We start from the raw sequence: 14,424 nt of genomic DNA on the forward strand, positions 1-14,424 counted from the left end.
AGAGCAATCTGGGTGAGATAAAAGGAGAGGTGACAACAAATGAGAAATCTATTGAGGCCAAAGCCTACATAGTTGTCACAGAGGAAAAGCTGGACAGATCCGAGACAGCGTTGGCTGCAGTGATAAAGCGACTTACATACCTGAAAGAAAGAATCAGGATTTGGAAAACCGTGCGAGGAGGAAAAAATTTGACTCTTTGGTCTTAAAGAGGGAGCTGAGAGCAAGCGTCCACTTCTGGACTTTATACATGACATGCTACCCCAATGGCTGGACACCAAACCCGACAGATCTTTTGTACTAAAAAGGGCCCTTCGCACACTGGCCCCAGCAATTCTGTTGTCATCCATTTTCTCAAATATCACGACAGAGTTTGTCCTTTGCTCCACAAAGCAATGGGACATTATACACGAGGGATCTAAACTCACCCAAGATTTTTCCGCAAAAACCATCCATCAATTACGGGAGTTCATCACTGTAAAGAAGCTGTTTATCCATATGAGGACCTTCTGAGAATTTCACTTCCAACCAAGCAAGCTGAAGGTGCTACACAACAGGAATATTCAGATGTTTTCTTCCCCTCAAGAGGCTGAAAAATTTTACCACAATATCTCGACCAAATAGCCCACAATTGTCCTGGTCTGAACTGTTTCTCATACATTAAAAGAATGACTGCACAGACCTGTGTGTATGGAAATAAGCCCATATAGTTGACTTTTTCAGGCCTGGTCCCCACCTATACTAACTTGCTCCAAGTTAGTGGTAGGCCGTAATATCAGCAGGTGCATATTAGTTAATAAAGTTTGCTTTCTGTTTTTACCTAAAGGAGACTACGGCTAATTATAAGAGATAAATATGTGTTTTATTTCCTTTGTTTTTGGTCACTAGATGGTGCTGTGGGTTCATGTATATAATGGGGGGGACAACAGGTAGAGTTCAGGGGCCTTATTTTTCAAGCTGGCATAGGAAAAAAAAAACTGTGTACGCCATTATGGTAAACTTTTGGGATTTATAAAAACCAAACTTGGCGAGAGAATGTTCCTCCCACCACGGCAACTCTGACCCAGGTGTGCACACGTAATCTAGAGAAACAGGAAACAGCGACACCACCGGCACAGAATAAAATTAAGAAAATGATGTGAAATATGAGACATTTGTGCACAATCCACTATTACCTTTCACACCACATGTTAGATATGAAAGCTGTTTGCAGAAATGAGTAAAGACAAACATTCAATATTAATTCTGCTAAGATCGCATGCTCGGAAAAAAACAATAGAAATGTCAGGAAAAAGGGAGATGATATTAGTAAGAACCTCAACCACTAAAACATGTTCTGTCATTGTGAAACAAAACTTACATGTTATAAAACACATCCAGCCAAATAAGATGACAGTCTGCTGCCAGCATGTAGCCGTCAGTGTGGAAAGTAGCTTTGGTCCTTCATTCCAGCAGAGCGGGACCAGACTGGAGGCTGGAGGTCTAGAAGTGATGCAACGCTCACGAAACACACAAGAGGAGGATTTCCTTTTATTTATTTATTTTTACACAATGCTTTTTTAAATTGTTGTCCCAATTTCTGTCCAGACAGTCTTTATTTCCCGCAACTCCTTGTCTAGCGCTGACAAGGAGTATAGCGGTCATCGTGTCCCTTTGCACCACCCACCCAGCTAGTGCACCGCCCACCCAGCTGGAGCACTCAGCAACTAGAAAGAAATATTATTTAACACTAAATAAACTGCTACCAATTTCAGACGTATCTGTACATATTTATTTTATAAATGAAAACAAATGACTAAATTACTGGCATCAGTACTGTCATTTAGCAGATGCTTTTCTCCAAAGCGATTCACCCCTGTGGGAATCGTACTTCGGCCTCCCACACGGCAGACAGATGATCTACAGGCTGAGATAGCCAGCCGCATGTTATGATGCCTCTGGCATGTCTTTCCTTCCTACACTGCGATGATCTGCCACCTGCTGAAACTATTCTACCTCTCTGTCACCAGCAATGCCCATGCCATGCCCACCATTTCAACATTTTTGCATTTCTCGATGTGGTCCATCTGGATCTTTGTCCCACACCTTGAAAAATTCCACATTTCCCCTCTTTTTCCCTCCCAAGCCATCATGGAAATGATGGTTGTTGTTTTCTTACCCATCTTTTCACTAATGTTGTACCATGGTCAAATGTAATCATTATAATAAGAACACCTCACTATGCCTGATAAACATAATGTAATAACATTTAATGTCAGAGGCCTTGGCCATCCGATTAAGCGGAAAAGAGTTCTCACTTTCCTGGACAGTAACATGGACAAATTTAATCCCAATGCATCTAGGAATTTGAGGTTAGCCATAATTGATGTAGGACTCAATGTCTGGAGAGAACTTAATCCTACAAAGAAAGACAATACATTCTGTTCAGCCAGACACAAATCATATTCTCGACTGGATTTATTTTTTTTTTACCTTAGGATCATCTCTCAGCCGCAGTTTCCTGCAACATAGGGCCTATTCTTATTTAATTTACCAGTCTACCTTAGGTTATCCCTTTTTTAGCAGACACACCAGATCAAAAATGGAAGACTTAACTCAAATCTGTACAATACAGACAGGATAATGTAGCCTCCCCTGTCACCACGACAGTGATGTGGGATGCAGCTAAGGCTGTAATGAGGGGTAGCTGATCTATTACACATCTGCAATGAAAATATCTATTAGTAAACAAACAGAATTATTTGAAAAAGAACTTATCAACCTAGAACAGTCACATAAACAATCACCTACATATGAAAACCTGAAAAAAACTAAATGCAGTTAGAAATACTCTTAATCTCGCTCAAACAGAACACATCAATAACTTTTGTTCTTTACCAGACAGCAATATCATGAACGTGGTAATAAGCATGGCTGACTCCTACCCCTTCATCTTAGAAAAGAATGTACAGATAATGCAATAAAATGCACACAAAACGCAACAAGCCAATTGAAATATTATTCACAATCAATCGAGTCCTCATTTCTTGTTTTCTATGCACAACTTTATATGTAAGAAAACCCTTCAGAAAGACACATGTATACATTTTTGGAAAGGTTTTATCTTCTATCTCAAAAGATAAAAAAGAACAACTAAGTGCTTCGTTCACCCTTGATTAGGTACTACAAACAATTAAGTTGATGCTCTCTTGAAAAACTCCAGGTTTGGAAGGATATTCTGTAGAATTCGATAAGGCCTCTTGGCCACAAACTGAATCAATTTTTATGCCAATGCTTGTAGATTTTTTTTTTTTAAATTGGACTCCTTCCAGAATCTATGACTTCAAGATAATCGCACATTGACTTAAAGACTTGCTGCCTCAGATTACTAACCCAAACCTGTCCGACCTGTAAAGGCATGCTACCCAACTGACAACATCCAAAGGCTACTAAATATAACAGACCGCTCGACCCTGCGCAATAGAACAGCTCTACTACTATCGCTCAACGCTGAAAAGGCGTTTGACAAGGTCGAGTGGTCATATCTATTTGCTGTTCTGGAAAAATTCAGTCTTGGTAGAAAGTGCATTGGTTGGATCAGAGTGATGTATAGCAATCCACAAGCCCAAATATGTATAAACTGTACCCTTACTGAAACATGTCATCTGTCCAGGAGCTGTTGACAGGGATGCTCAGCAAGGCAGAGCGGTCATCTTGCTACCCGAGGGTTGCTGGTTTGATCCTCGCCCAAGTCAAGTTCATGTCGAGGTGTCCCTGAGCAAGACACCGAACCCCAAATTGCTCCTGATGGTTTATGGTCAAGCACCTTGCGTGGCAGCTTCCGCCATCAGTGTGTGAATGTTTGTGTGGATGGGTGAATGTGATGTATAATGTAAAGCGCATTGGGTATCATCCCAGGTACAGTAAAGCGCTATATAAATATGGACCATTTACTTATCATTTGTCCTGTTTAAACAAATTTTGAATGAAACTTTAAGACTGAAACAACAATCATTCATCTCAAAAAGTTAAGGGGGACATCTTCTTGAGGATATGGGGAGCTCTTATGGCCCCCGACACCCTCCCAAAATGACAAGGTCAGCCTAGACTTCATGTACAAAAGGGACTGAAGGACTCTGACCATGGACTGAGTTGATTTGCTGTTTTATTTTCTTTCATAAACTGTTTTACCCTCTGCATATGTAAAGTCTTGTTTGTTTGTTTGTTTTTACTTTTTTTCTCCTCTTGATCTCTTTGTTCTGTTCTATATGTTGTAAGTGTTTTAAAAAACACAGCTTGTTTCTTTTTGTATAATTTAACATTAAAATGTAATCCAATAACATCGAGAGAAGGTGTCGTATCTTAAAAAAGAGTGGCTTGCTACAACTTTTATGACAATACATTTCTGGAATATTAAAATATTACCTTCTCACTTGAGAATAAAAATATTTAGTTTATCCAAAACGTATTTAACAAATCATTATACAAATTATGCTTTTTCATGTTAGCGTTCGGTTTAAACACACCAAGGTTTAAAGGGTTTTTAAATATAGAGAAAAACCTCCTGTTTTGAATGACAGTGTAAAGAAACAGCCAGGCAGAAACTGGGAGAGCTGGGTGTATAATCAGTGTTGATGACTTGCTGTGAGGCTGCTCAAGATCTGTGTACAATTTTTAGGCTATCTCTGTAGAAAATAACACAATAAGTCACAGTAAGGATCTTTATTCCACTGGTTCATGCAGCGGTGGTGATGTCCAGTCACTTTGGTTCTGTTTAGAAAGTTAAATTCATCTCACAGAAATGTCTCAGTCTGTTCTCTGTTTTACAAAATACATATAACGAAAAGTTAAATCGAGGCACTAAACTAATGAAAATGAGCTGTAACTACACTCACCTCAAACTCATTCTAATCCTAAACTCCTCCTGAGAACTTGAATAGATACGCAGTCATCCTCCAGACCTTCAGTTTGATTCACTGAGAGCACCAATTCAGAACAAAAATCATCTCATGATGCTTTAACCCTTTAAAACCCACAGTCTTAAAGTTGCTCCTGACATTGTGCACGCTGGCAATCCTGTCAGGAGTGCTGGTACACCCAACGGTTTTGAAGGTTTAAGAGGACAAATATTAGTCCTACAAATCCAGTCCTACTTCTGCGTAGGAACGAGCTTGTCGATGTCTTGGTCTGCCTCCAGCCTTTTCTCCATGGTGATGAGCAGTTTGACCCCGTCTACCACCAGCTGAGTAAGTTCCACTTCACTCAGGCCAAAAGTGATGGCGTTGCTCACGCGATACACTGTCAGAGATTCTGGAGGAAAAAACAGAGTTCAAACCCTGAGCTGGTGTTTTCATTTGGATTCCATCTTACAAAAGAAAAGATAAAAGTAAAGATTTGATTAAGCAGAAAAAAGAAGAATCTGAGTAGGTTGGTACACATGCCCTCTGAAAGTACAAGACCTCTAAATCATGATAACAGAACATAACACAGGTGAAGAAGGACTGTTCAGCTGTCTGTGTCGAGCCAAAACAAAAAGTCAAACTTCATCACATTAGCTCTCTGGCTTTGAGCTGTGCGAACACGACTCTTACATCCTTAAGATTCAGCAAGCTGACCTCATTCTTTCTTCGTTCCATTAAAATTTTAATGAGATGTTTTCTGTAACCTCTTTTTCTCAGTTTCTGCACCTTCTGACGTAGGAATGTTGCTGTATACTTTTAAATAGTCGACTAAGCATTTGAAACCTGAAAACATATGCTTGTAAATTACTTAAAACGTCTGAATTCAGTCAGCCCCAGATAGAAGTCACATTCTGGCCTAATCTGGGCTACTTTTGGCACTTATGTTTCAGTAACATCAATGGCAAGTGTTGTGTGGGCCAGATGTGGTCCGGATGTCATATTTTAGCTTTAATTAAGACAAGTGTTGTGTGGGCCAGAAGTGGCCAAAATATAATGCTCTGCTATTGCTGTAAAATCACTCCAACATGACACTTTGAAAACATTTAATATTGCAGTAATAATTAACCTTCAGTAATATGTATCTATATATATCTATATCTATGTCAGTGTCAGGTGCTGGGGAACCAGAGCACCCTGGCGAGAAGTGGGCTACTGGAACAAGACGGAAATGGACGAGAGGCGAGAACAAGGCTCTGTTGGAATGCTACTACTCCAGTAACCCTAGTCAGAGGGGTTACATGCAGAGAATGTGGGAAATATGGAATCTTCCAAACCCACAATCAACACTCACTGCCAAACAACTAGTAGCTCAATGTTCCAACATCCACAGATGGCAACTGCCATCACAGCTTGAGATTAACGAGGTACAACCCAAATGCTAAGGCAAGGGGGAGCCAGGACGTCAGGTCAGGGGGGATTTAACAACAACTTCCCATCCAGAGATTGGGTACGAAGCCCAAATAAGCACAATCACGCTGGCCGAGGCAGCGACTGACCTAAGAGATAAGATCATGGCAAAAATTAACATCAGGCAACCCCGACGCCAATTACAGAGGCTGAGTGGAGCACCATCGGAAAGTCTCCTGGAAGAGGTGAATGCAGCCTTGAGAATGATTCCTACAATGACCATCACTGAAACCAATGAGCTGATCTACACCTCAGCAGCAGTGATCCTTGAGGTGCTTGGCTATCAACCAAAGAGCAACCATAAAGATACATTTCCACCATGGAAGAGGAGGTTGGAGGCTAAAATCAAGGCAGCTCGGAGAGAAGGGAGCCAACTATCAGAGCTCCAGAAAGGTGCAATGAAAAAACAGGCACGCAGGAGGTACAGCCAGATGCCCATACCTGCAGGATCCCCTGAAGGGAACAGTTCCATCCAACTATCGGCCAATAACCTGTCTCCCCACCACATGGAAGCTCATGTCAGGCATCATAGTGGCTAAGATAAGTGGGCACATGGATCAATACATGAGCACAGCACAGAAGGGCATTGGTAAAAAATACCAGAGGAGCAAAACACCAGCTGCTGGTAGATAGAACAGTCGCTCGGGACTGCAGAACCAGGAATACCAATCTGTGCACTGCCTGGATTGATTACAAGAAAGCCTATGACTCAGTGCCACACACATGGCTCATGGAATGCTTGGAGATGTATAACATCAACAGGACTCTAAGAGCCTTCATTGCAAGCTCAATGCGGCAGTGGAAGACCACCCTTGAGGCCAACTGTAAGCCAACTGCACAAGTGTCCATCAAATGTGGCATATACCAAGGAGATGCCCTGTCCCCTGTACTGTTCTGAATAGGTCTGAACCCCCTCAGCCAAATAATCACCAGAACTGGCTATGGATATCAACTCAGGAATGGGTCCACCATCAGTCACCTCCTCTACATGGATGACATCAAGCTGTACGCCAAGAGCGAGCGAGACATTAACTCACTGATCCACACAACCAGGAGCTACAGCAATGAAATCAGACTGTCGTTCGGACTTGAGAAGTGTGGGCGGATGGCAACAAAGAGAGGGAAGGTAGTCCATACAGAAGGGGTCTCACTCCAAGACGGCAGAATATCAGACATTGATGACAGCTACAAGTACCTTGGAATCCCACAAGCAAACGGCAACCTCGAACAGGCCACAAGAAAAGCAGCCACAGCCAAATACCTCCAACGAGTAAGGCAAGTCCTAAGGAGTCAGCTCAATGGCAAGTACAAGGTCTGGGCAATTAACAGCTATGCCCTGCTGGTCATCAGATACCCTGGAATAATAAGCTGGCCAAAGGAAGAGATTCAGACCACAGATGTGAAAACACGAAAACTCCTGACCATGCATGGAGGGTTCCACCCCCAATCCAGCACCCTGAGACTGTACACTAAGCGCAAGGAAGGAGGCAGAGGACTAGTGAGTGAGTGTCCACTTTCCAGGATGAAACATCTAACATCCTTGAATACATCAGTAAGATGGCCTCAACGAACGAAGTGCTCGGTGAATGTCTCAGGCAGTGGAAAACAGATCATGTGGTGATGGAGCAACCATCATGGGAGGAAAAGCCCCTCCATGGGATGTACCACCAACAGATAACTGAAGTGGCTGATATCGAGAAATCCTACCAGTGGCTAGAAAGGGCTGGACTGAAAGACGGCACAGAGGCACTGATCATAGCTGCACAGGAGCAGGCCTTGAGCACCAGAGCAATAGAGGCCCAGATCTGCCATACAAGACAAGACCCCAGATGCAGACTGTGCAAAGAGGCCCCTGAGACAATCCATCACATAATTGCAGGGTGTAAGATGCTGGCAGGGAAAGCTTACAAGGAGCGTCATAACCAAGTGGCTGTAATAGTGTACAGGAACATCTGTGTGGAGTACAGACTGGAAGCCCGAGGTCAAGGTGGGAAACACCTCCGAAGGTGGTAGAGAATAACTGAGCTAAGATCCTGTGGGACTTCCAGATCCAGACCGACAAAATGGTAATGGCAAACCAGCCGTACATTGTAGTGATGGACAAACAGCAGAGGAAAGCCATTGTGGTTGACATCGCAATACCAAGTGATTGCAACATCAGGAAAAAGGAACATGAGAAACTAGAGAAATACCAAGGACTGAAAGAAGAACTTGAGAAGGCCTGGAAAGTGAAGGCAACAGTGGTGTCTGTGGTCATCGGAGCACTCAGGGCAGTAACCCCCAAACTGGAAGAGTGGCTACAGCAGATCCCAGGACAAACCTCAGACATCTGGGTCCAGAAGAGTGCAGTCCTAGGAACAGCCAAGATACTGCGCAGAACCCTCAAGCTGCCAGGCCTCATGTAGAGGACCCAAGCTTGGATGGATGAGAGATCGCCCACGGAGGGCGAGGGGACAATTTTTTTTATTTATTTATTTTTTTATATATAAACAGACTGAGAGAAAAATTAATCCATCTTAGTAACATAAAGTGTGCAGTACATGGTGGCAGAAGAAGACCTGTTGGAGGTCCTCTCTGGTACCTGTTTTGTTCATGTGAATCCTCAGTCTCTTCAGGACATCTTGGAGACGTTTGTGTTGAGGAAGGAGTCGCAGCTTCATGTAGACGTTGACCCTCAGACCTGTTCCCACATCAGCCGGGGAACTGGTCACCCATCCCAGCTGCTGCTTATAGATGAACGGGTGCCTGAGCTCTCGATAGTACTCCTCTAGCTGGATACACAGACCCAAAGAGGAAGCAGACAGTTGTGCAAAGCAGTGCTGATAGATAATAAGTTACAGCTGAAAGTCTGGAGGTGTGGATAACATTCAAATCAGATGTGATCCCTCAGAGCCATAACTGACCCTCTGCAGATTGATGCAGATGCATTTAAAAGCTTCAGCCACATTAGCATCGTCCCGTGCTGATACCAGCCTGAGGTGGTCCTCCATGTTAACCCAGACCACCAAGCGGCCATCTTTACTCACCCTGCATGAAGAATTATAGAAAAATTATTGTTTGATAGGAAAATATTTTCAAGCAGGAGCTTTAAGTGTTTGACTTTCATTTTCATCTTTGGGGATCTCCTATATAATAGCTGCTCTTGTATTCAGTGATTTCTAGAATCCAGTTATTACTTTTGATGTTTATTCAAAGTTCGTCTAGTTTATGAACCTGATATGAACCTTACGGATCACTTCATGTTTTATTGTTTTTCTTGTGGACAATGTGAGGTTCAGGAAGATAAAGGTGGGGGCAAACCATGCAAATAATGGCTGACCTGCTCTACTACCACAGCCCTGGCCTTGTTTTTGATATATACACAAAACTAGACTGACCAGACTGCTCTAGCGTCAGGCCAGTCCCGGGCCACACCGGTACGGAGCTGCGAGTATGATGGAGGGTTTAGGTTCAGCTTCTTCTGCTGCTCTGGGTTTAGTTCCTCCAGCATGAAGAGACATCCTGGCAGCTCGTCCTCCAGTCGCTGCAGAGCTGAGACATAAAACAGACAATAATTACTCAGCTGTAGTACCTGGATCTCTAAAACCAGTTCATACACCTGCAAATTGAGTAACACCAGCTCAGAGCTTACAGAAGGCTGGTAATAATAAATAATAATAATGGATTAGATTTATATAGCGCTTTTCAAGGCACCCAAAGCGCTTTACATTGTGTGAATCCATTATTCATCCACTCCTCACTCATACCTGGTGATGGTAAGCTACGTGTGTAGCCACAGCTGCCCTGGGGCAAGCTGACGGAAACGTGGCTGCCAGTCTGCGCCTAACAAATTAGCCGTTTCTACCATTTTAACAAGTTACAGTAAATGATCCGACTTAAACGGGATGATAAAGTAGTTGCTGGACTACCCTGCCCTGTTTCTAACATAATCCAAAAATAAACTTCAGTTAGATTGAATTAACTCACCCATCCAGCAGAAAGCCTGCAACCTCCACATCAGCTTTGAAGTCCCTCTCCTTCATCAATTGCCTCCATCTGGTAAAACCTCCAACGATGTACACTTTCATTTTCTCTCGGTTACTAATTATTTTTCTTTTCTTGGCTATTTTTTCCTCTATCTCACTGTGCATCCGTATGGATGGTCCTCCATTTCAATGTAAACTGGCGAGATGAATGGTCTTCTTGGCTTGTTTACACCAACTCCACCCCCTTCCCCACGAAACAGGTAAAACTCGCAGGTAAAACGCGTAAGGCTAACAAGTTTGTCCCCTTTCAGCTACTGTACTCAAAGATGGTGATGCAACATGGCAGCCTCCAGTTAGGTGCTGCACAACCTAAGCTATGAGAACGCTTTCATTTGGATGCAATTGTGATTAGACTTTGGTAAAATATGTATTTATGAAAGTGGTACTTGATTTTTGCTAACAAAAAACAAAGTAAGCGACACACTGTACCTTTAAGGCTGCTGGTGAGATGATAAAATGTCAGTTCACACTCAATAAGAAAATACAGACATGCAGTACCTCTTCTGGCCAGCGAGAGGAGCCGTCTCCGCTCGCCTCGGCTGCAGTGTGTTGGAAAGCAGAAGTCTTCTATACCTCGAACAGCACTGACCTCACAATGTACAGCATATGTAGTGTCGAAGTCATCCCCACCCTTCTCTCACACACACACACACACACACACACACAAACACACGCACACAATATTAATTAAGCTGCAGTAAGCAGCATTACGTTGCATTCAGTGTTGCTCGCACCTTTAGGTTGTCAAAGTTGCAGTCACTCTCTGGAGTTTGGTTGGTGACCTTGTGTTCATGATAAGCTTCGATTATTCGATCAAAGAAGTCACAGAACAGGATGTAGGACTGGGCGTCACCGGCGACACAGCCAACAGATGCAGGACCTGAGCAGTCACCTTTAAGGTAAAAATATACTTGCCGTTTAACCCCAATTCTGCGTCCAAAAAAGGCTGTGTTCTGAGCGTCATTGACATACTTGCTAGAGTACTATGTGTGTCACCGGAGGATTCCACTAGGGGGCGCAAGAGAACTTATACCTGATAAACCTACCATATTTTTAGGATGTAAACAAACAAGGAAACAAGCCACCAATGAAGGAGGTTAGCATTTGGTCAATTTTGAGATCACGGCTGAAAAAAAACGATAGCAGCTGTATCCTAGATGGTATGCAACTGTCATTTTCCATCACCGTGATATACAAAAACGGCTAACAGTCTGTCGCTCTCACTACAACAGCAGTTGCTGTTCCTGCAGCCGCAGTTGCCTTTTTCTTTTTTCCCTCTTTCACACTGGTCTTGACATTTCACTTAGCAGTTATTCGCATATTGTAGCGTTTAGACACGTGACGTTAATTTCTGAAGACGCGCACAAACAATGTTTCAAACAAACGCAAGATACTAGTCCCAGACGTAATAATCACGCAAACGTATAATTAAAAGCGAGTATATTTTCACCCTTACACACACATTTTATTTTAATTAGTAAATTAGCATGGACTGAAATGTTGAATTCAATGGCACCTAAAGCTGAAATTGCATTTAACTGTTACAGATTATTTTCACCGAGGTAAGTTTTAGGGTAAATTAAGTCTGCTGCAGAGTCTACAGTAAAACAGTTAAGTCAACTTTAGCTATTTCCATTCAAAATCTGCTCATGTTGTACAGTTTTAAAAAAGGTATTGAGTATTTTTTTGGGGAACCATATTTTTTTTGCATTAGAGCATAATGCTATGAAATCATATTAGATTAACATTTTATTGATCCATATCAGTGGTTCTGTTTTCCCTGAGGACCCAATCATGCCAGTCAAGAAAGCAGATTGTTAATTTACAGTTCAGCATATTAATATAACTTAATACTTCAGGGACAGTCTGGTACATGTTGACGACATTGTATTATCACCTGGTTCCTCAATGCCTGGACGGATTACATCATCAAAGATGACTCCGCTGTGGGTGCAGCGGTTGAACTGTCGGCAGTACATGGCTGGTGTGAGGATCCGTCCCATCCAAGTGTAATTCCTGCACAGGTCAGGAAACTCCTCCTCAGGAGACCGTCTCTTCAGCTTGAACTGGGACATGGGATCAGGCGGAACCAAACTCTGAACTCACAGGAGAGAGCAAAGTGATCAGCTGTTTTCACTCTGGATGAAACAGTTTTATTTAGTAGTTCTGTTCAGCCTGTTCGATTCATCGGTCACTTTCTTATTGGATTTGATGAGAAAGTGTGTCAGACATTTTGACTGGTAATGTATACATACTAACAGTGTTGGAAGCCACACATCATTCCTCTCTTTTGCCCCTCCTAACTGATGCTTTTCTGGTTGTACATTCTCCTCTTGTCATGGTACCTGCAGCCCATACAGGGTTCACAGAGAGTCCTGTTATCCAAGACAGCCCATTCATATGTGCTGTTTCAAGGAGGTTTGCTCGGTCTCCCAGTTACACAGTTTAAAAAGCATTGAAAAGACACAGGAAGATATTATTTTATACAAGGTGAGATGGATGTTTCTACAGAAGGGCAACAACCAGTAAAATCCAAAATCTGCTTCTTTGCTGAAGCTGGATTTGGAGGAGTACTGCCAGAGGCAAAGTAACCTCAAGCAGGCTATTCTGTGCATGTTTCTGAACAAACTGTCAGAAGCAGATTGCGTGAGGAGCACATGAAGAAGGCCTAATGTCTTGTAGTGGGACTTGTGTTTATAGCCCATCGCTGTGCAGCCTGACTGGGATTTTATCACCAGAAAAGGCAGCTTTGATGCTGAAGTCCCACAAGTTACTGATGTGACAGGTAGGTAGTGGTGAGCAGAGATTAAGAGATGACTGAAGGATCATCCAGCAATACTGGTGTAGCATGGATGACGTGGGGATGAACAGATGTATGTTCTAGCTAACACCATATTTTGTTTGCAGAACAATGCTAAGCCTCCTGTTGCCAGTTCCTGGATGATAAAGACATCTGGTCCTCATAATCCACTGAGCTAAATCTGTATGAGATTTTGTAAAACTTAAAATGTTGTGAATCTAATGATAATAAATAGAAGCACAGACTTTCCGGAGGCTCACTAAAACTCTAACTAGCTGCAGGCAGAGACCACCACTGTCTAATCTGTGACTTGTGCATAACTATAAAAATGCGCAGCTTGATATTTCTTTCCTTTACGCTAGATATCCAACCTTTATTTTGCTGGAAACTGACTGAAGAATACGCTGTCCTAAAACTATAGCGATGTATTTTCACAGCAATGCTAACCAGTCTTACAGCTGTATTTCTGCCTTTAGATTATTCCAGAAAGCAGCAACAGCAGATAATATCTGTGCTGATCTTCAGTTACTTCAGTATTTTTAATAACATCAGTTCAGTTAAAATGTTGTAGGTGATTTACAGTTCATTTAAATGAGAGCAGTAACAGCAGGTCAGGTCTGATGATGGTATCAACAGAAAATCTTCACCGTAACAAAGACAATGTGACAACAACTCATATAGATTATTCTTCACTGTAACTCAAGTTATTCAGCAGGCATCATAAAAGATTACTGAAACCCAGAGTAAGATGCTGGGTTATAATAATTACCTCCAGGATGGGGCGGTACCGTATCTCCATAGGAAATGCGACTGGAGCTGCATCGGACACAACACAGCAAATACATGGATTACCATACTGGTCAGAAAGTTTAAAAAGTCTGAAAACCCAAACCAAATACACATTTTATTATTATTTTGCTTACCTGTTTGCTTTATATAGAAGAATGTAAACATGTTGAAATGTGTTAGTTTGAAAACTGTATTATTAATCAAGTGCTACTTGCAAATAAACAGTTGATTTTTTTTCCTTTAGATGAATTATTTAACCTGTAGTTGTCTTTTCTTTTACATCTTCAAGATAAAATGTATGTTTGTTTACTGCAAATAGCTTTGACGTAACATGTAACATGTAGCAGCTCGAGGTTCTGGTTTAATAAACTGAGTGAAGCTGGTCCGAGCTACAGAATGCAACAATAATCAGAAATAATCTGACATTTTTTTTGGTAGCCATGAACACAAACCTCTAATATGACAA

The 14,424-nt window shown here is 42.1% G+C and overlaps 1 protein-coding gene across 1 annotated transcript; it reads right to left on the reverse strand.

Annotated features, from left to right (window-relative positions):
• Positions 1 to 4,683: 4,683 nt before the first annotated feature.
• Positions 4,684 to 14,048, reverse strand: zgc:172076. Its single transcript, XM_041983108.1, has 8 exons — positions 13,939 to 14,048; positions 12,267 to 12,465; positions 11,104 to 11,261; positions 10,868 to 11,000; positions 9,722 to 9,875; positions 9,248 to 9,371; positions 8,926 to 9,115; positions 4,684 to 5,286 (listed from the first exon to the last, which is right to left on the reverse strand). Exons 1-8 carry the CDS (start codon positions 13,966 to 13,968, stop codon positions 5,126 to 5,128), a joined length of 1,149 nt encoding a protein of 382 aa, XP_041839042.1. The 5' UTR covers positions 13,969 to 14,048; the 3' UTR covers positions 4,684 to 5,125.
• Positions 14,049 to 14,424: the final 376 nt, after the last annotated feature.

The sequence above is a fragment of the Melanotaenia boesemani genome, chromosome 4 (assembly GCF_017639745.1).
Source record: "Melanotaenia boesemani isolate fMelBoe1 chromosome 4, fMelBoe1.pri, whole genome shotgun sequence".
NCBI lineage: Eukaryota > Metazoa > Chordata > Actinopteri > Atheriniformes > Melanotaeniidae > Melanotaenia > Melanotaenia boesemani.

Excerpts from the sequence above, each read along its gene's own strand:
- zgc:172076 (XM_041983108.1), bottom strand. The coding sequence starts at position 13,968 with ATGGAGATACGGTACCGCCCCATCCTGGAG. Across the intron at positions 9,876-10,867 it reads CCTCTCGCTGGCCAGAAGAG|CTCTGCAGCGACTGGAGGAC; the intron begins GTACTGCATGTC and ends TTTATGTCTCAG. Across the intron at positions 5,287-8,925 it reads GATTCACATGAACAAAACAG|AATCTCTGACAGTGTATCGC; the intron begins GTACCAGAGAGG and ends TTTTTCCTCCAG.